This window comes from Ochlerotatus camptorhynchus, unplaced genomic scaffold (assembly GCF_037179485.1).
Source record: "Ochlerotatus camptorhynchus isolate MF236.1 unplaced genomic scaffold, CSIRO-AGI_Acam_v1.1 ptg000302l, whole genome shotgun sequence".
In the NCBI taxonomy this organism is placed as follows: domain Eukaryota; kingdom Metazoa; phylum Arthropoda; class Insecta; order Diptera; family Culicidae; genus Ochlerotatus; species Ochlerotatus camptorhynchus.
The window spans coordinates 304,004-325,478 of record NW_027040790.1 but is presented as its reverse complement, the minus strand read 5'-3'; the positions used below and the strand labels follow the sequence as shown (position 1 = coordinate 325,478).

Genomic DNA, 21,475 nt, shown 5'->3' with positions numbered 1-21,475 from the left:
TGAAATTCTAATGAATATTTTCCATTGGAAATGTGATTTATTTTTTGAATGAGAGAATTTACGTGACTGCCCTGCTGATGACATTCTAGGTGCCCTCCTCTCGACACATTTCATCAACGACATTCTACACATTAAGGGCAGGCATCTCTCTTAACACTGCTTCAAACCTAGGACAGTCGAAGACTACGTGCTTCAGTGTAGCCTCCACATTTCCACATTCTGGACAGAGGGGTGATCTTGCGTTTCCTATACTATATAGGTACTGCCTGAAGCAACGATGACCAGATACGAATTGAGTCAGGTGGAAGTTGACCTCCACATGCTTTCTGTTCGCCCAGGTTGAGCGTATCAGTAAAAGTCCATGGGTCCATCTACAGCTTTCCGCCGTGTCCTATTCCTGCTGCCACTTAGCCATCGACTCTATTGTCACCATTTTCCGTTGGAAGCACTCCCTGTCCTCCACTAAACTGATGCCAATAGGGATCATCCCGGCGATGATGGCTTCTGACGAGATGGTTCTGTACGCGTTCATGACTCGCATGACCATGAGTCTGAACTTACGATTAACTTCTCGTGATTCCGGTTAGTAAATAGCGCTGCAACCCAGGCTGTATCTAAGTATCGACGTAGATACGCTAACCAGAAGACGCCTCTTACTCTTACTGCTTGGTCTAGAGTTGTTTGGCATGATGCCGTGTTGATGACACTCGGCACATATTCGTCGATCATCACTCCCAGGTATTTCAACACGCGCTTGGAGACGTTACTGACCAATGAGGTATCTGCAGCTTTGCTCCCTGCATCCAGTTATCAATCATATCTACCGTCACCAAAATGTGTACCTTTTCCAGCGTCTCGCCTGTTACCGTTAAGACGACGTCGTCCACAAAGCCAGAGATCTTGACTCCATCGGCAGCTTGGGTGTGAGCACGCCATTTTACATTCCGTTCCAAAACATTGGACCAAGGACTGAACCTTCTGGAACGCCCACCGATCCCTGTCCCATTTCTGTCTCGTAGCTCAGAACTCGGTTCTGGAAGTAGCTCCTCAGTACCTGCATCGGTTGTCAGAGTCCTTCGTGCTTCGGAGATGGCCTCCCAGCTGGCGCTGTTGAATAAGTTCTTGACGTCGATTGTTATCACTGCACTAAATCAGTCTCCTCTCCCCTTCTGTTTGGATGCCTTCTCGGCTCTATCGACCACTGTCCGAATTCCATCTACCGTTGATCTACCTTTCCGGAATCCAAACTGTCTTGTCAACAATCCGTGTTGACTCTCCGTGCATTTCGTTGGTCTGTTGAGGATGATCCTCTCTAATAGCTTTCCGAGTGTTCCCAGCAAGTATATAAGCCTGGATCCCCTGGCGGGTTTCCTGACTTTGGCAGCATCAGTAGCATCTGTTTCTTCCATAATTGGCGCTTTCGTTGGGGATTCCATCCGTCCGGGAGCTTTCTTTGCCTTCAACCCTTTCGCCACTGCCACGAGTTGGAGAATTGTTCGGCGATGTCTCGTCGTACGGTGTAAATGGTCATGACGTTTGATCGTGCAACAGAAAAAAGTCACTTCACAATGACCTTCAACTTGTCTGGATACTTTTCAGCGGGCGTCGATAGAGCTCTGCTCTTCGCCATCACGGATGTAATGTCGGCCTAAATGCTCCTAATTTGAGCCCATACATAAATTCAGCAATCGACTAAATTTTCAAAAGCGACCATCAATATCCATTAGTACTATCCCAATGACGTGGTCATCTAGATACAATTGATAAATAGCAGATGTTTAGCGATGGGCCCAATCAAACATTAGAGCCATTTAGTTTTAATAAGTGTAATACAACCTTAATAAAAATGTATGTGTATAATTCAAAAGATGCAGAATAACATTTCAAGAAACTTTTCACAAAACGCCTAAACGCTAAAACATCGGGAAAGGTGAGAAAAGCGTTTTTACCGTCTTTTTTCAGACTGGTCTCACTGTGCATAGAAGTATAAATTTAGGTGTTTTACTCTTAACTCAGACCATTTTAGATGAACACTTCGTTTCGAAGTTGAACACTTTGTCTCACGAGATTGCCTTTCTAACTCGTTGTGCTTCAAAGCGTGGTTAATGTTACGCTCAAATATAAAGTTTATCTATTTTGCTTTTATTGCTCAACATGCTAAATTTTTCTTTCAAGGATCACATGCGCTTACCAACATTTATTATAGCATTTAGTGATTGATTGTCATTCGATTTCGCCAAATTATTTACTATTAATTAATGAGCAGACTTCAGACTGCATAAACATTTTACTATCCAATCAAGGAAAAAATAACCACACAACCGAAATAAACAAAACCTCATCCATTCCCTGCCCGTTTACAGGTGACATCAACGTGATCGCCGCCATGGGAGACTCTCTTACGGCAGCCAGCGGTGCGGCATCCTCCAATATGCTAGATCTGTACATGGAAAACCGCGGCCTTGCTTGGAGCATCGGAGGTCAATGGAACTGGCGCAACGTAACGACGCTACCGAACATTTTGAAAGAATTCAATCCAAAGGTAAGGTACAGTGTTGGGCCAAACGAATTGGATTTGATGTAGTAGTTTTAAATAGCCGGCCGGCCGATGGATGGGAAAGATTCCTCAATCGAAAGTTACAGTTGATTGGTGCTATTATTATTTTGTTTTCAGCTACTGAAGCCACTATGATTTAATTAAACAACAAAAAGTCGCTCCAAAAAATTGTGGCTCACTTGAATCATGTACGCCCCAAAAATGATAAGCTATTTTTCGATTATTTAATTACACGTCCTCAGACAGGCGATTATGTTTCGTTACCATTTTCACCGTGGCACACAATTTGAAGCTTATCATCGAATCGTGCCAGTTTAGTATTCGTCAAATGCATTTCACGCAATTATGATTAAGTAATGTTGATTTTTGCACCATGTGCCATTTCGTACCTAGCAACAGCAGTCGCGACACAAAATGTTGAGTTGCCAATAAAAGTTGACTTTATGTAATGTCTCCACACTTTACGACGATGACCGGAAAAGGTTACTTACAAAAATGTCACAAGTTGAGCGCCGAGAGAGATGAACTTTGAAACCTAATCAACTTACGTTGCATCTCTTTTACAGCTTGTCGGTTACTCCCTGGGTGATTCCTATCCTTTCCACCGTGAAACGCAGTTCAACATGGCTGAAATAGGTGCAGTTTCATACGATATGCCATTTATGGCGCGTTCCTTGGTGAAACGAATCCGCTCCGATCGACGGGTGGATTTCAAATGGGACTGGAAAATGGTCACCATCACTATAGGAGGGAACGATATCTGTTCGTTCGTATGTGCCATGGAACGTCCGGAAGATCTTCCGCAGAAGCATCGATTGCGAATGATCCGGACGCTTCGCTATCTGAGAGACAACATGCCGAGAACGTTTGTGAATGTGGTCTCTGTGCCATCGGTGGACACGGTCATATCAACGCGATCGAAGCCGGGAATCTGTCATACTTTGCATCACGGAGAATGTTCCTGCTGGGTCGGGAAAGCATACAATCAGACTGATAAGTCCAGACAGAGGTGGCGAGCAATCCAGGAAGGCATGATCAAGGTGGAAGAGGAAGTATCTCAGATGGACGAGTTTCGTCGGTTGGACGAGTTTGCTGTGGTCTATCAGCCATGGTCGACACACATTTCGGTGAGTAAAAATTTCCTGAATTCGAATTATTTAAATGACTGCAGTGAGCCGTTAATTGCGTCGAGAAATATTTTCCATGTCTGTATGCTGTTCAAATGTTAGCATGAATAATATTGACCGTCTTGGAAGAGTCACTTCCTTATTGTAGGTTTTTCTCACTTTAGTTCAAGAAATGGCTCATTCAGTCAACCAACGTGATCTGTTTGTCATTCAAGTAAGCAAGTGATGGTCGTTGAAAAATGCATAATATGAGAGGCGCTTGTTGTGTACACAAACCAATAGTCAAGCTATTCTTCCTTGAGGGGTTTGGTGTCATCTATGGTTTAGGCGAAGCGGATGTCTTTGATGTGTGCTGCGAAAGGCACTAAAATTTACCAATTCATGCTTGCAATCCAAGAGGCTAACGAACAAATTTAGACCTCGACAGTTGTATTGGAACACAGTTAATTGGGTTCTGTTGTAATGGAAAGATAATTATTCAACAGTAAACTCTGTAAACTATAAGTGTTAGACAACATACTTTTGATGTAATACAAAGAATTAGATTTCTTCCCGTACTTGCTTTTAAGTTTTTGCTGTTAGTTCACACGATGGGTGGTTTCGTCTATGTGATTAGGGCCAACCATAAACTTGACACTCACAAAAAGTGAGCTTAATTGGTTGAAAGACTGTTGAAAAAGGCGGTGGGTGGATGGCACCACTAACCGTGCACATCGGAATTGTCATACAGCAACTTACAGCAAAAGCAAAAAAGCAAGTACAGGAATATATCCATTGTGAAAGCGTACAGGAGGGTCATCATACATGAAATGGTAGAAATTTTATTACACCACAAGAGTTATATCTTTAAATAAAAGCCTCTATGTTGTTAGCAATCAGGTCAACAGTCAGTAGATAAGGTGACATTATGCCAAATAGAAGCATTTACAATCTGCTAGAAAAAGCTAAAATCTGGCGTGACCATCTCCGATTTGAATGAAACTTTCAATTGTGTTGAAAGTGACGGACCAAAAGAGCCACATCCAAGATCGCCTAGCCTCTGGACAAGCCAATGAAGTTGTCTTTGGGTGGGGGGGGGGGGCGTCGGGGAAGGGTACACGCCTCTTTTTTCACTAGCTCATCTTATAATTTACAGGGCTGTTACAACAGCCGCGAATTTCGCGAATGTCACTGATTTGTAGCGGATTTGAACTATCAGTCGTGAAAATCGCGGAAACATTAAATTTCATTTTTTTAATTATCATGATTTTCTATTTATCGTGTATTATGATGCACAGAGCAGCGATGCCCAAGGTGATGCCAACATTTAACAGTTTAATCTGGATTCTTCCAGTTTTCTTAACCCATCCTGCAAAACAGTTAAAGTTCAAAATTTTCCAGTTTTTTTTAAGAATTCTTCAAGTTTTATCCAGTTTTCCATTGATAATAGGAACATATTTTGAAGTATGAACACCAGCACAGATGCTTACACTAAAACTTTTATAATGGAACTGAAATCTGGAAATGCAGTATTTAATTTATATGTAATATTTTAATTGAAATCTCCAAAATGCGAGGCGATGCTACGATCAAGCTCGCTTCAGGCATACACAGGTATGAATTCAACCCAAAAAAAAATCTGTTTTAATGACCCGTTTTACCTGGTGATGGCTTTCGATTTTATGCTTAGTTTTAATTCATATTGAACAAAAGCAACATTTCCAAAATTATGAGCCAACATCGGGAAAAAATAACAAAATCCCAAAATTAGAAGAATGAAGTTTCAGGAATTTGATTAATTTCAAGTTCGTAACAATACATTTCAAAGATTGTAATCTCCCCTCCATGTCCGGAATATTTAGTTTGAAATAAATCATCTTAAACCATGAAGATTTTTCTAAATCTAGGTTCATTAAATTTTCTAAGCATGACATCTTTGAAAATCTAAATCTCAGGGTTTCCATTTTTTTTTTTCAAACCTTGAATATTGACCTTTTTCTGTGTCCAATTGTGGAAATATTGATTTTTTTTTATAATTTTCTCCAATTCTCTCTGAATTTACTCTGCAATGCGCTTCATATTAATAATAATTCAAGGAATTCTCTGAAAAATACTCCTGAAAAAACCACTTAAAATTTTCAACAATATACACTTTGTATTCTTCTGTAACTCCCATGAAATTACCATAGGAATTTGTTTAATTCTTCTCACAATTCCCATTAATTCTTTGAAATGCTCTTCATAGTTTCCTCGGAAATCCCTTTTAATTTTTTTAAAATTATTACCGAAATATCCTTGAAATACTTCTGCTCAGTATTCCTTAGAAATTTTCCTCAAAATTGTGTTTGAACTATCATCGGAATTTAGAAATCTATTTTTTTAAATTCACTCAAAACTCAATTTTTCCGTATTATTTTTCATAAAATGAAAACCTCAAATTAATTTTATTGCATAGTAATTTGTTCTGTGCACCCTATTTTTGATTAAGATTTGGATGTGTACCATTTTCAAGTTAGTTTGCATTTAAAATGAAAATGCATAAATGATTTTAAATAATGTGTTAGATTATATTCACTATGTGGTTTATTATATTCACTAGTCATAATTTATTCAATTACGATCATAAATAACTGAAGATGATACATTGTTAATTTTTTTTATTCCTTTTTCAAAGGTTATAAACGATACTCCCTTAGCTCAGTCGGTAAAGGTGCTGCTACGAAGCAAGTATATGCTGGTAGAAGCTGTGTTCAATTCCCGTTCGGTATTTTATTTTTTAAGGCTGGAAAATGTCTCGACTTCCTTGAGTATAGGGTTGTACAGGCATGGAAAGTCCTCAATAAAAATTCATTTTATTTATTTATTTATTTATACAATACAATAATAATAGCTCAATTAATCTACTAGTGATTTTCAGAGTATATGCTACTATTAGACTACCGATGCCGATATTAACCTAACTGAAGTAGTTGATGCATAAGGTTTTGAATGTTGTTAAACTTCCTGCTGTCTTGCATTCCCTCGTTCCATAATCGAATCGAACGATAGCGAAACGATTCAATAAAAATTTTTGTAGAGCATCTTGGAATAATTAAAAAACTTGACCTAGAAGATTGTGAGTCAATAAAAAAGTTTCGAAGATATAACGGACTTTCGTTTAAAATTTAAAAAGTTTAAATACACATTCTAAGTTTCATGTAGTTGATGAAATTGTAGCCGAGTAATAAATTATAAAAGTTAGAAATATGACCGTATTTTACAGGGCGTCTACGTATCTGGTAACGGCATTGAATACCATGTTTTATGCCTTCGTATTTGTCTTAGAAGTTATGTTGAAGAGAATATCCCCGTACAAAAATAACGGAACGATCAAGGATCTAGCCAGCTGAAGTCTGATATGTTGAGGCGTGGAGTGACGTAAAAAAACTAGGGAGTGAAGCGTACAATAAACTTTGCTGCACACAGCATTGACTTGAGAATTTCAGTTGAGGTTGCAATCCATTACAATACCAAGATTTTTAATTGTGTCAGAATACATAATGATATCACCACCCACTTTAACTAATGGGATATCCTGAATACCAGTTCAATTTGATCTAAAAATAATAGTTTGTGTTTTTGCCCTGCTCAAAATAAGAGCATTACTTTCACACCATTTTAAGATATTTTCTGTATCACTATTTAATAATGATATAGTTTCAGAAATATTATTCAATTTGCCAGAGATGTATAATCGATAGTCATCTGCATATAAGTGAAATTTACAATTTAATAAAACGTTGGGCATATCACTGATGAACATAAAAAAGTAGGGGTCCCAGGATGGATCCCTGAGTAATTGGATTGCATGTTATTAAATTCAACATACTGCGATCGGCCAGCCAAATATGATTTAATTAAATTCACCGAGGAATGACCAATTTTAAAACAACTAGCGAGTTTATTGCAGAGTTTCCGATGATCACTTGAATCAAAAGCTTTGCCGAAATCTAAAAACGCCATCACGGTTAACATTTTCTTATCAGGGGCATTTTTAATTTTTGTTTTCCTCTGTTCGGGACTTAACACTTCTGCAACCAGTAATTTGATCTATTGAAGTATATCCCGTGTCCTTAGTTTAGTGCATATCGTATTACCCCATCACTATTGAGAAATGATGAAGTATTCGATTTTTTACAGTTGTCATTCTTGCCTTCATCGCAAGAATCCGACTCTAATTGAAAGGTCCCGCTCTTTATACCCTTTGGAGTGTTGAAACATCCTCCAAAAGCGCGCCCCTTTGTCAGTCAAAATTGGATTCCTTAGCAACAAAATTAAGGAATGACACCGATAATGACCATGCATCAGAACTCTAGTCTTAAACACTTCAAACTAGGGAACAACGAATAGAAGATTAGGAATCACATAGACCAAGACTAACTAACTCATTTTTTCCTTGTTTCAAGATCATCCTCGGTGGACAAAGCCAAGTCTTGTCACTATCAACAAGACATAAAAAGTAACAAGGACTAAGATGTGTTCCTTGGATTACTGAAAAATCCTGTTCCCCTAGTTTGAAGTAGTCAGGACTTGGAATCGGTGGTAGATATTACATCCCGTAACGTACCACGAAAAGGTGATCTACCTGTTGCTAAGATGTGTTCCTTGGATTACTGAAAAATCCTGTTCCCCTAGTTTGAAGTAGTCAGGACTTGGAATCGGTGGTAGATATTACATCCCGTAACGTACCACGAAAAGGTGATCTACGTTACGGGGCGAGCATTTCTTAAATTGTATTCAATTTCTATGAGAGCTGTAATCGCGCTGTAGTTCTTACGATAACCAGATTGTAAAGAACATAGCAGATTATGATTACTAAGATATTCGTTTAGTTGTTTGGATATAATTGATTCAAAAATTTTCGACAGAGCACAAAATATGCTAATAGGTCGATCATCCTTTTCTGTAGCTGGATTGTCAATCTTACCAATAGGAACAATCTTAGCCACTTTCTATGAACATGGAAATTCTGAAGTGGTTATACAAAAATACAGGGGCCTCATAGCCTAGTCAGTAAAGGCACGGTATTACCAAGCCGGAAGCGGCGGGTTCGGTTTCCGGTCATCTCGACTTCCCTGGGCATAGAGTATCATTGTGCTTGCTTCACAATATACAAATTCATGCATTGGTATTGGCATCGAAAGCTCTCAATTAACAACTGTGGAAGTGCATTTAGAACACTAAGCTGAGAGCACGCAATAAACTAATATGCGCTAAGCAATAAGCTTGAAATGCGAATAAGAGAGATAGAAGAGAGAGAGAGAGTTATACAAACATAAAATAAGTCTGTGAGGTAAGGTAGAGTGACACGTAAAGACACTTTCAAAATATTTAGAGGAATGAGATCAGTACCCACAGAATCACATGAAGCAGACGCAAACTCTTCCAAAATATCGTTACTAGTAATACCTCTGAATAAACAATTATTATAAAGTTCATCAACTTGCTCAGTTTCAATAAACGATTATGTATGGGGCAAAATGTGAAACAAAATAATAATTCAATGAATCAGCAGTGCCATTCGTATTTGAACCTTTAAACCCGACTCGCTTAATATTATTCCAAAGTTTTTTAGCTGGAAGAATTGCACTAACTTAGGAAGTAAAGTATTCACGTTTAGTGTTTTTAACCGTACGATTAGTAATGTTGTGTAGCTTAACAAAATTGTACCATTTTTTAGCATTATTTTTATCGCATTTCCAACAGTCATATGCTTCTGAACGATTTTTGAACATCCTGTGGACATGTTGGATAAGCCATGGAGTTTATTGTTTATTGTTGCCATACATCAACAGGCTGGCTGTAGCCCAAATGATGTTAATAATACTAATCATAATAATAATAATAGTAAAATTACATGTCAAGCAATCAGAGAAAGAAAAACAAAGCAACATGGTCAGAATGTAAAAAAACATAAATGGAAATACACTAATTTTCGCTGCGGCCGGCGAAAACAGATGAGAATCTCCGACGAAGCGCATCACGTGTGAGGTGAAAGTCGAATACAGATGCGACTCTGTTGAACACACGCTGTAGTCCGCAAATCGCACCATATGCCCCGTAGTTCGTGCGACGCAGTGGCAGTCTCAGCATGAGGTTGTTACGGAGTGGTCGGGGTTGCACGTTTAGGTCAATTTGCCTTAGGATAGCCTCACTATCTATTCGTCCCTGTAGAGTGTCGGCGATAATCAAAGCTCTGTTGGTGTCCCTTCTAATCCGAAGAGGTTCAAGGTTTATCAGTTGGCAGAGACTCTCGTAGCTGGGCAGCCGAAGCGGATCTCTCCAGGGCAGTCTACGAAGCGCAAAACGAAGAAAGCGACGTTGAACAGATTTGAAGAGTAGCTTTCCAGTTTTCTGGTTAAAGGTGCATAACGGTTTATGTGTGACAATTGTGCATTATTCAATTTGTCATTTACATCACAATAAGAATAGATAGCATCCATATTTAATTATTGTAAATCCCGTATAAAGGAATCGTGGTTGATGTTATTGTTATCGCGATGGAAATAGGTTTCGGGTGTAGTTTTTGAGATTTTGAATTTATAGTCAATACAGATTAAATCGTGGTCACTAATACCTAAAATGGGTAAGCACTTCATAAATACTAGGTTGATAGCAAGCAAACAGCTAATATGCTATAAGCAATAAGCTTGAAATGCCATGTATTAGTAACATAAACGGTATTTTTAAGCAATGAAAACCGTTTTTTATCGCTCGTTGATTAGTCCCAAGTAACATTGAAAGTTTTATCGAGGTTTTGTAGTATTCTACAAGTCTAAATTATGATCTACAGAACCCTCATAAAACCCAAATTATTACTTGGGGTATTTGAAGTTGCGGATTTCACGGATTTCACGGATCAAATTTTAATAATCTTGTAACAGCTCTGGATTTGAATTTCTCAGGGTCGACCACTGACCTCGGGATGACCCAGAACAACGGATTACTTACCTTGTTGTGCTGAAATTAAATAACGAGCGGACAATAAATCCTCATCTGACGAACATGCTAAATGCAAAAGGAATACGATATTCGAGTTTTTTTTTAGTTTGAATTGCGTACATTAAAGCCTTTTTCCCTGATTGCCAGTAGTGCTGGGGGCAGTTGTGGTTGGTTCACCAAAATTACCCAATGGGGCTGGCGATCTCGAGGGGTGAAATAAACGACGGCGATGGCAGTGGAGATATGTGCCGAATCCTAGTGGCCTCTGTCGGTCGAATCGCTTTACGGATCGTTAGCCGTGGATCGCAAACTGATGTGTTCGTGATGATATTCACCTGCTGACGCGCTGGGAAATAGCGTAGCGTGCAGCAGGATGGTACGGTGAGTGAAACGTTTATCCTCTTAACCTCGTACCGTGTAGTGTGGTTCAAAACGAACCTCACAATCACGAACTTTTCTGTGATTGAACCAATTACTCATTACGGATTACTCATTAAAGTAATCTAATCATCAACTCTCAATGCTGCTCCTCGGAGCGTCAATATACCGTATCGGCCGAACCTTTCAATTGCGAGGGTTTTAATTAGACTTCTGGTTTGTTTACCAGCAATGTTCGGATAAACTCAAAAACTCAAAACTCATGCAAGAGTTTATGCGCCTATGAGATTTGCCTTGCAAAATTCAACGTCGCAAAAATCACCGATGAGTTTACATTCATTTATTTTTAATTTTTATGTTGAAAAAATTCAAATTATTTTTATATTGGCGTAAAAAATTCATTTATTTTTATATTGGCAAATTCAAATTTCAAAAATTCATTTATTTTTATATTGGCGTTATTTATTGTTATTACTTTTGTTTGTGCATCAGAAGTTGGAGAACTAACGAAACATGCATAACCATGGTATCAATTGACGTTTGAGTGGTTTTTATGAGTTCAAAGTTGGATTGATTTTTCGTCGTTGTGAGTTTGAGTGCATGAATATGCATGAGAATCTCAAGCGTGAATTTTGTTTGCCACATTCGCACGTGAGTTTATTCTCGCAAGGAGGCTCAATGAATGAGATTTGAGAATGGTTTTCCGAACACTGTTTACCAGTCCCGTCTTGAATGATTGTGGCTCAATTGGTCATCTGTTATCGAAGTCCTCAATCTTCCATCCTTTTCCTTTTTCAATATCCTCCTCTCCTTTTTCGTCCCGGATCCAGATGTGGCGGTACCAATTTTCCATTTACAAACTCCAACAAAGGCACTTGCTTTTAGGCGGTTGAACTATTTTTAAGTTTAAGTTAACAATACTTATTTTTATTTTTATTGTAATGTATGAACTACTCGCAGTTTTCAATAAGAACCAGCAAAAGCTATTTAATAGGAAATAATGTCAAAATCTAGAAATTCTGTGATATGAACATCCATTGTTATGATTTCAATTGAATCGGTTACAATTTTCCTCTCGGATAAGAAGAAAAATTGTTAAATCATTTTTTTGTACTCTCGACCATAATTTACCAAACATACAACCTGCATGAAATGAACATATATTGGATGTCCGAAACGCAGGCAGCTTTCACCTGCTTACAAATAGAGCAGTTTTGTATGTATTCTTTGACCTCATTGCACAGTGGCCCTTATTTTTTATCACAACGAATTCTAGCTTTTTTGTTTGAAGAAATAAAGGTATTCGGCAAAATTATAGCTGAAAGCAACTTTGTATTATAGAATCTTGTTTATCTCTTAAATTTACCGATTTAGAGCTATATTCTTGAATTGAGTTGAGAGTCTCTAAAAATAGTTTTTGCTTATTTAAAATTTCTTAGCAAAGGTGTTTTTATACAGCTTTTAGATCCTTAGGCGGCGCAAATTTTTTCTGCACAGAGCTTGTCGATATCTTTCGCCGATCAAGAGTTATTGACGTTTTACAACTAAAAATATGTGTTCTGAATTATTAATATCTCTGGTTGGGGCAAACAACAAAAAAGTTTTTGTACGGCATTTGGTATGCTTAAGTTTTATAGCAGTTGATATAATCAAATTATAAAACCTTCACTGACGACCACATTGCTTTAACAATCTCCTGAGAACCGCAGTACAGCCATGTCATGGCCAATTGGCCCAGTTTTAATGCAATCATTAAAACTTGATATGCGAACTACTTTAGGAGCATAGGATTTATGTCAGTTTTATCACACTCTAGACGTGATTGTTAAAAATGAAAACATAAAACCTCCTCCAGGTCAGAAAGTTTTAACAGCCTTCTAATGACTACCATAAAACTATATTACAACCGCATAAATCGCTCCTGAAGAAGTTGATAAAACATGATACGCAAAACATTTTGACAACTTTGAAGGTTTTAAGTTGGGGTTTTTGGATGATAGTTAATATTGAGAAATATTTTATTGTGGTTTTATTCTTTCGATGTTTGATGTGAAATCATGATCCTTGTCAGTTGGTAATAATGGCTGATATTATTGTACATTGAAAATAAGACGACTTTATTATAATTTTAAACCAATCTGTATATGCTTCACAGCATGCCGTGCAATATTTATGGTGATTATTATACCAAATAGGAGCATAAATTTAGTGCGCCATATGAATACTAAAATATAGGGATATTTTTAATTTGTCTGCATTAGCACCATGCATTAAAGAGTCATTCAAAGATTATCTATTTAGTACAAAACTGTTACTGCTGTTGAGCAATAACCAGTCACATATTATTTAATTATACATAGATGTATGAAAGTGTTTTATTGCCTATCAATTAAAGCGTAATTATTCATACTGTGTGAAATTTGTTCATACGGCGACATTTTTTTTCGTTATAACTTGCTACTCCTTAAAAATACCTCAATATAACATATTATCCTAGATTGGAATTCTATAGCATAACATAAACCTAATGGTTGTATCTTAGCATTTCGTAGTCCAAATTGAGAGCGTTAAGTTATATTTAAGCTCTATAACTAGCTTGCTGGTTTTATTCGGTACAGTGAATCAAAACAAAACAAAAACCATGACCACCTGTCAAAAAGTCAACATTCCAAGCGATCCTCCTATTTTCGCTTGTAATCAAGATGTAAGAAATGCTTATTGGATCCACTAAAAGATTTTTCAATACAAGGTTTAAAGCCGTGATGCCAATACTGGCCATCTCCAAACGGATTTAGTGAAACTGTCGGCGTTGCTTTAAGAAGGGTTCGTGGATCTTTCGGAAGTGTATCGGAAAGCCGCTTGTTCAATATTTTTAAGAGCTCCTTCACCGCACTGTGCCTTATGTAGGGATCGTATAACTGTAGTTCCTCCAGGAGTTTCATATTGTCGATCGTCTCATCTTCATCGTGTTCAGAAGCACTGAAGGGGTTTTCGTTTCATATATCTGAATAGATTTGTTTTTAATAATGACAAAAAATTACAGAGTATTTTTTGTTGTAGCAGTATATTTCTTATCTGTGAATCTTAGGCCTCTGATAAAGATGATAGTTGTAATGAAGCTTTAATGAAGGTCTAAGACTTACTTACTTACTTAAGTGTCCTGAGCGCCATCCCTGGCGCAAAGGGCCAACGTGAAAGATCTCCATCCTGGGCGATTGTTTGCTTTCGCCTTGACCTGGGCCCAGGTCAAATTCCGGTCGACTTGCTTAATCTCCTTGTTTAGGCTTCGCCGCCATGAGCCCCTGGGTCTGCCTCTGCTGCGATGTCCGGCTGGATTCCAATCCAGCGCTTGTTTGCAGATTTCATTTCCGCTCTTCCGTAGAGTGTGGCCAACCCACCTCCACTTACGTTCCCGAATTTCTGTCGATATCGGCTTCTGGTGACACCGTCGATGGAGCTCGGCATTCGAAATCCAGTTGTGAGGCCACCAAGCACGAATTATATACCGCAGGCATCGGTTGATGAACACCTGCAGCTTCTGTGTGATCTCCGCTGATACGCACCATGTTTCGCTAGCGTACAGCAGTACAGATTTCACGTTAGAGTTGAAAATTCGGATCTTCGTGCGGAGACTAATCTGATTTGACTTCCAGATGTTTCGTAAACTCGCAAAAGCAGCCCTTGCCTTCTTGATCCGTGCACCTATGTCACTCTTGGTTCCGCCGTCCGACGCTATCTGGCTGCCAAGATATTGGAAACTTTCAACCTTCTCCACTTCCTGACCAGCTACCGTAAAATTGGATGGATTTCCCGTGTTGATATCCAACGATTTAGTCTTGCTGACGTTGATGTTGAGACCTGCCGCTGAGGAGCGTTCGGCGAGATCGTCGAGCTTACTCTGCATGTCAGAACGCCGTTGTGATACTAAAGCAACGTCATCCGCCAAATCTAGGTCGTTTAGATGCTCCATTGTAATAGGCTGCCAGAGCAACCCACGGTTCGGCACACGGTCGATCGCACCAACCATTATCTCGTCGATTACGATGAGGAACAGTAGCGGTGATAGAATACATCCTTGCCTCACTCCAGCGACTACCCGAATAGGGTCAGATAGGGCTCCGTTGTGCAGCACCCTGCACGTGAAAGCCTCATACTGAGCTTCGATGAGGTTGACGATTTTATCCGGAACTCCCTTGCGCCTTAGGGCGCCCCACAGGTTTTCGTGGTTGAGTCGGTCGAAAGCTTTTTCGTAGTCAATGAAAACCAAGTAAAGGGACTCTTGGAATTCGTTGACCTGCTCCAAGATTATGCGGAGCGAGACAATATGGTCCACACAGGATCTTCCAGCACGGAATCCCGCCTGCTGCCGTCGGAGAGTCGCGTCGATCTTCTCCTGTATCCGGTTGAGGATAACTTTGCATAGAACTTTGAGAACACAACACAGTAACATAATGCCACGCCAGTTATCGCATACAGTTGGGTCCCCCTTCTTTGGGACCTTCACTAAGATGCCCTGCATCCAGTCAGCCGGAAAAGTCACGGTGTCCCAGATATTGCAGAATAGTTGATGCAACATTTGTGCAGATAGCATGGGGTCAGCTTTGAGCATCTCTGCTGATATGCGATCGACCCCGGGAGCCTTGTTGGATTTCATGGTTCGGATAGCAGCTTCGATCTCCGGTAGGGATGGCGCCTCAGAATTGACGCGAGTGATGCGTCGCACTCTTGGCGGTTCATGCCGAGATGTTGATGGCTGGTTGACCGACGAAACTTGTAGAAGCTGTTCGAAGTGTTCAAACCAGCGTTTCAGCTGATCAGTGGGGTCGGTGAGCAACTGACCAGTCGCGTCCTTCACTGGCATCCTAGGATTCATCCTTGCTCCACTCAGGCGTCGTGAGATATCGTAGAGGAGACGGATATCGCCTGTTGCTGCGGCTTTCTCACCTTCATCGGCTAGGGAGTCCACCCACGCTCGCTTATCCCGCCTACACGAGCGCTTCACTTCCTTCTCGAGAGCCGAATACAGTTGGCGGGCCTGGTTCTTCGCTCCTCTGGTTCTCGCCCGCTCTATCGCGGCTTTTGCATTTCTCCGCTCCTCTATCTTCCTCCAGGTGTCATCCGTGATCCACTCCTTTCTCTGAGCGCGCAGCTCGCCCAGGTTGTTTTCACTCGTTTCAGTAAAGGTATCCTTGATCGCCGTCCATTGCTCTTCTACGCTGCCACCATCAGGAATATCCGCAGCTCTGGTCTCCAGTTCCTCGACGAATGACCTTTTTACTGCTGGATCTTCCAATCGGCGTGTGTTGAATCGCCGTCCGAGCCGCTCCTCCCGCCGCTGGACCCGCGCGATACGAAGGCGGATCTCTCCAACGAGGAGATGGTGGTCAGACGCGATGTCGGCACTGCGTTTGTTCCGAACGTCAAGAAGGCTCCTTCTCCATTTTCGGCTGATGCAGATGTGGTCGATTTGATTTTCGGTATGTCCATCACGGGAAACCCACGTGACTTTGTGCACTGGTCGATGGGGGAAGAGCGAACCCCCGATCACCATGTCGTTATTGCCACAAAACTCTGCCAACAGCTCACCGTTTTCGCTCATTTCGCCAAGACCATGGCGCCCCATGACACGCTCATAATCCGTGTTGTCGGAGCCGATCTTCGCATTGAAGTCGCCGATGTAGATCTTGATGTCACCTCTCGGAATTTTATCCACGACTGCATTCAGTTGACTGTAAAAGTTCTCTTTGTCCTGTAACTCGGCAGCATCGGTTGGCGCATAACATTGGATTATGGTTAGGTTACGAACCCGCGTTCTGAATCTGGCAACGATTATCCTCTCATTGATAGGTTCCCACTTGATGAGCGCCGCATTTGCTTGGGCGCTAAGCAGGAAACCAACTCCACGGTGGCGGGGAGCGTTTTCACCTCGAATACCAGAATAGAGTAGTACCTGTCCCGACGGCAGCTTGTGTTCTCCAAAGTTTGGCCAACGGACTTCGCTTAGTCCCAGGATTTCGAGCTTCATGCGTCGAGCCTCGCTGGCGAGTTGTGCCAGCTTCCCCTGTTGGGCTAGCGTTAGTACATTCCATGTTCCAATTCTTGTCCGTTGTTTTGCGCTAAAAGTCGTTGCCGTAATATCAGTCCGTGATCTTTCTCTATTGGTTTCTGTAACAGTTGTAAAGTTTCGGGGACAGTAGGTAGTTAGCCTAAGGTCTCCTATCCGCCGTGATGGGGCTGCCATCTTGGGTATAGCTTTCGGGGATAAGCATTTCTTGTTTCAGCCGCTGGATGCCAGGCAGACGCTGTTTGAGCCGCACCTCCATGGTGGACAGACGCTCAGTTATTGTGTAGATGGGGCTGCCATCTTAGATTTAGCTGACACAATACAGCATTTCTTATTCAGCCGCTGGATGCCAGTCAGACGCTGTTTGAGCCGCACCTCCATGGTGAACAGACGCTCAGGCCGTGTAGGCCGAACCCGCTAGGGGCCCCCTTCCCTGTCAGCATATGACCAAAGCTCCCACCGGGGTTGGTTACCCGATCTTCGCTAAGGTTGCTCATATCCCAGGAGACACCACGAGGAGGTCTAAGGTCTAAGGTCTAAGACTGCTTCAAGTTTTATATCGGTCATAAAAAGTGTACCATAAAACATAATTGTATGTTTTGTTTTGGTTTTATTCTTCAGTTATAAGTAGTGATGCAGAACCACCTTACAGCTACCGTTAAAACTATGAAGTCTGAGTTTTAATTTAGTAGTCATAAAACAGTTTTATAGACGACTTGATGGCCTGATTTTATGACAAGCACACAAAACCGTAATACAACCACAGACTGGAAGGGATGCTATGATAAAACAATGATAAAATAAGAATAAATCTTCCAAGCATTTAGATTGTTACTTGGGATGTAATTTTCAATAATTTGAAAATATTAGAGGTATGTTGTTAAACTCAAATAAAATCAATTTGAATTTATTCATATTTTTTTTTATTATAATTGGGTATACATTTTTTTTCTTAAAAGATATAAAGGCAACAGCTTTAGCTATAAAACGTGCGTCCTAAAAAGTTTTTAAATTCTCTAGAAGATGACTTTTATGAGAAATTTTAAATAAAAAAGTTATTGGAAACACCACGAGTACTTGGCACTGATAAAGTTTGCAAATAGTAGACGAAATACGCGTATCTGTCAAAAGATCAGCAATTATAACGGAATTAAATGGAAACAAACTAACACCCTCAAAACTCTTCATAAAGGGATTCCGTTAAGAGTTTCGACAAATTGAAAAGATTGAGTCCTTAGATGTTTCATCCTACTTCTGATAGCTCTCCCCACCAGAGGGCGAGAAGTCTTCAATCATATGGGCTGGTGGAAAATCGACATGAGAATGTATGGTGAAATTCACTTATAATTTAGAATATCAATAACTAGGGGGCGACCCCGGCGTAGTGGTTAACATCAATTCCTCTCACGCCAAAGTCACGAGTTCAAATCTCACCCCGGACAAGTCAGGAATGACCCAAGAGTGTTAAAGTGACCATAATAAAAAAAAAAAGAATATCAATAATGGTGCAATTTTTCGGGTTTTTCTACATAATGTCATTATTACTAAAAAAAAATGTAAAAATGTTCTCATCGCAAAAAGCAAGGTTTGAAGAGAAATCAATGATTTTTCGAAAATCTTTATACCACAAAAATCAGTTATCCACCACTGGTGGGGTGACATCTGTCGGTGATGGTGGAAACTATTACCAAATATACTACATTAACAATATAGTTCACTCTTCGGTTTCCCATACAACACACAGGGGACAGAAACTTACTGTTCGACACGTCACCTAACGTCAAAAAAGGCAACCAACCTACGTTTGATTACAGACGAGGGGTGAGTGATTTGGAATTGTTACACGTGAAAATCGAGTTCTATTACATTAATTACAAACAAAGAAAAATCGTGTGCATATTTCTGAAGCCTGTAGATACCTCTGGGTATGAAAAAATAATGCTTTAAACAAACTTTGTTTTAAAACTGTCTTAAAGCTTTGAAGCATCCCTCGTTTTACTTATGGATTACATTTGTTACTTTTTCTAAAGCAAAGGCGCGCTTGTTGGCAGAAAACCGTGTCGCAGGAAAACAAAAGAGTGAACTATATTGTTAGTGTAATATATTTGAAATTACTCAATTGAAAATGACATATCAGCTTTCGCAAAAAAAAACCTCCGTTGGTGACCTTTTGTTTGCAAGGAAAGGGCTTACAAAGTTTTGTTTTCAAATGCTGATAGGCCCTTTCAATTGTTGGTCGAGGTACTTGATAAGTTTTCGAGAGAAGATATTGAGAAGGAAAACATTCATGATTAGCAGCAGTGCTGTGTTCCTAAAATTTGAGCTAAGTAGTCGGTATGGTACGTGCAAAACATATGCACTTTATCGAGCAGCACCGTACTCTACAGGTGGCGAAGGTGGCATTTGCTACAAAACAAAAACCCGAGGGGCGGAAAATCGCTTTAATGTTCCTTGAATATCTACAAAGTCCCTTTATCCTTTCAATGAATAGTTCTCAAAAGTTCCGTCAACATTTTCCAAGCCCCATAATTTGTGTTTTTTTTTTTTTTTTGCATATCATACTTGACTTTCTCCTTATTTTAGGAAAAACTTTGTACAATTTCTCCAATTTTCCTAAACATTCGTGGGCAAAACAAAATTCTCAAACCTACCAGTATGCTACCAAATCAAAACATCCGCAGTATGAAGCCCTTTCTGTGCTAACCGAAGCAATGGCGCAACGGACTTTTGTTTCTCCGTGGCCCCCTTCTTAAGTCATAAGTACTAGGCTTAATAAGGGGAGATAATAGATATGATGATAGTTAAAAAAAAATAAGATACATAAATATGGATTCGCTTTATGTGTTTTACTCAGAATGCCTCTGGCGTTTTATAAATCATTACCAATTTGATCTCTACGTTGCTGTTCAATTTATGCTGGAGGTGGTGGATTTGTAATACCTTGAGTTGGAATATTTTATGACTGCTGTTAAGATAGCATTAATTTGCTGCGCCGGTGGTTTAGTGGTAAGCGTGATTGCCTCTCACCCCAGCAAACCTGGGTTCCATCCCAGTCGGCGCCGCCGGGATGTTCTGAAGCATAACATCTCTGATCACGCCTTCCTTCGGGAAGTAAAGCCGTTGGTCCCCGGTTCATGAGTTGATGGGTCGATAGGTAGGGTCCAGGTGTGGGAGCTGCCTTCCTGACGTCGGTAGCATTGGTGCTCAGCACGGAAAACAAGATCGACGGAAAACAAATCAAGGAAAAAAAAGAAGATAGCATAAATCAATCGCCAGCATAAAAGAACAGCAACGGTAAAAATATATGTAGAATAATGCAAAATGGCACATCCCATTTGGCTCTCGTACAAGAAACATTAGTTTGGTAAAGGAAACTTTTATCTAGGAAACCTCATGAACCCAACCTTTGCTACTTTTAGCAAAAGTGGAATGCCAAACTCCTCGAGCATATGTGCGTGTTAATAACGCAATCGTCGCTACGCAAACATTTGAAATAATAACCAGAGACGTTTGTGCTGTAACAATTAATGTTACCGTTGGAAACCTTAATAGACAATACGTTTACTGTTTCAGTGCCAGGTTCTTACGTTAATATTAGGTTCTTGTTTCAGACGCTCCCAAGAACTTGTGACATTACTGCCGAAAGTGTTAAACCAGGCCAGAAAATTTAACACTTTCGGAAGTGAGTCTATTTTTGAGCGTTTCAACATTTTCCCTGCTGAACTCAAGCTTTTCTGAAGTTATTAAATATGTTATGAGCTGAATACACGGATCAAGTGTTTACAATTTTTCCGAAGTGATTGAAAACTTTTGTAAAGTTCAGTACTGTTCGAAGTTATTCTGTACGTGCTATTTTTTCTGACATGGTACAGTACTTTCCAAAGTGATCCTAAGCTTTTCTCAAGTTATTCAATACTTTCATAAGTGATTCTGAACTTTTCCAAATTAATTCCAATCTTTCCTATTGTCATGTAATGTCAGTAAGCCAGATCTCGTTTTTGGAAACGTAACTACAGTGCACTCTCTACAACTCAAGTTATAGAATTATCGAGGGCTAGAATAAAAATCCCATATAAATTCGCTATCGACACTCATTTTTATTATGGCTATATAAATCGATTTCGAGTTAGTGAACATCGAGTTGTGGAGAGTCGACTATACTTCATATATGTTGCCAAAATCGAGACCTTTTTGATGTGTCACAATTGAGTGGCTTACCGATAATAATCAGTACTCTCTTAAGTGCATCCTGTTGAAAAACTATTAAAAAATTCGTGGAAGTGAGGAGGATCTCTCGGTTTTGACGGTCTAATTGACCTACATTTGGAAGCAACCAGCGCTCTTATTGCCTATCGTATAGTATGAGATAACCTGTTTTTACACATTGCA

The 21,475-nt window shown here is 39.9% G+C and overlaps 1 protein-coding gene across 2 annotated transcripts in view; it reads left to right on the top strand.

Annotated features, from left to right (window-relative positions):
- The window catches only part of LOC135707039 (phospholipase B1, membrane-associated-like), a 69,336-nt gene that overhangs the window by 43,316 nt on the left and 4,545 nt on the right, over nucleotides 1-21,475 (top strand). For both annotated transcript variants that reach the window (XM_065228762.1, XM_065228763.1), the window contains 2 exons: nucleotides 2,364-2,542; nucleotides 3,124-3,684. In XM_065228762.1, the coding sequence (XP_065084834.1) occupies nucleotides 2,364-2,542; nucleotides 3,124-3,684 (740 nt within the window). The remainder of the gene's footprint in view (nucleotides 1-2,363; nucleotides 2,543-3,123; nucleotides 3,685-21,475) is intronic.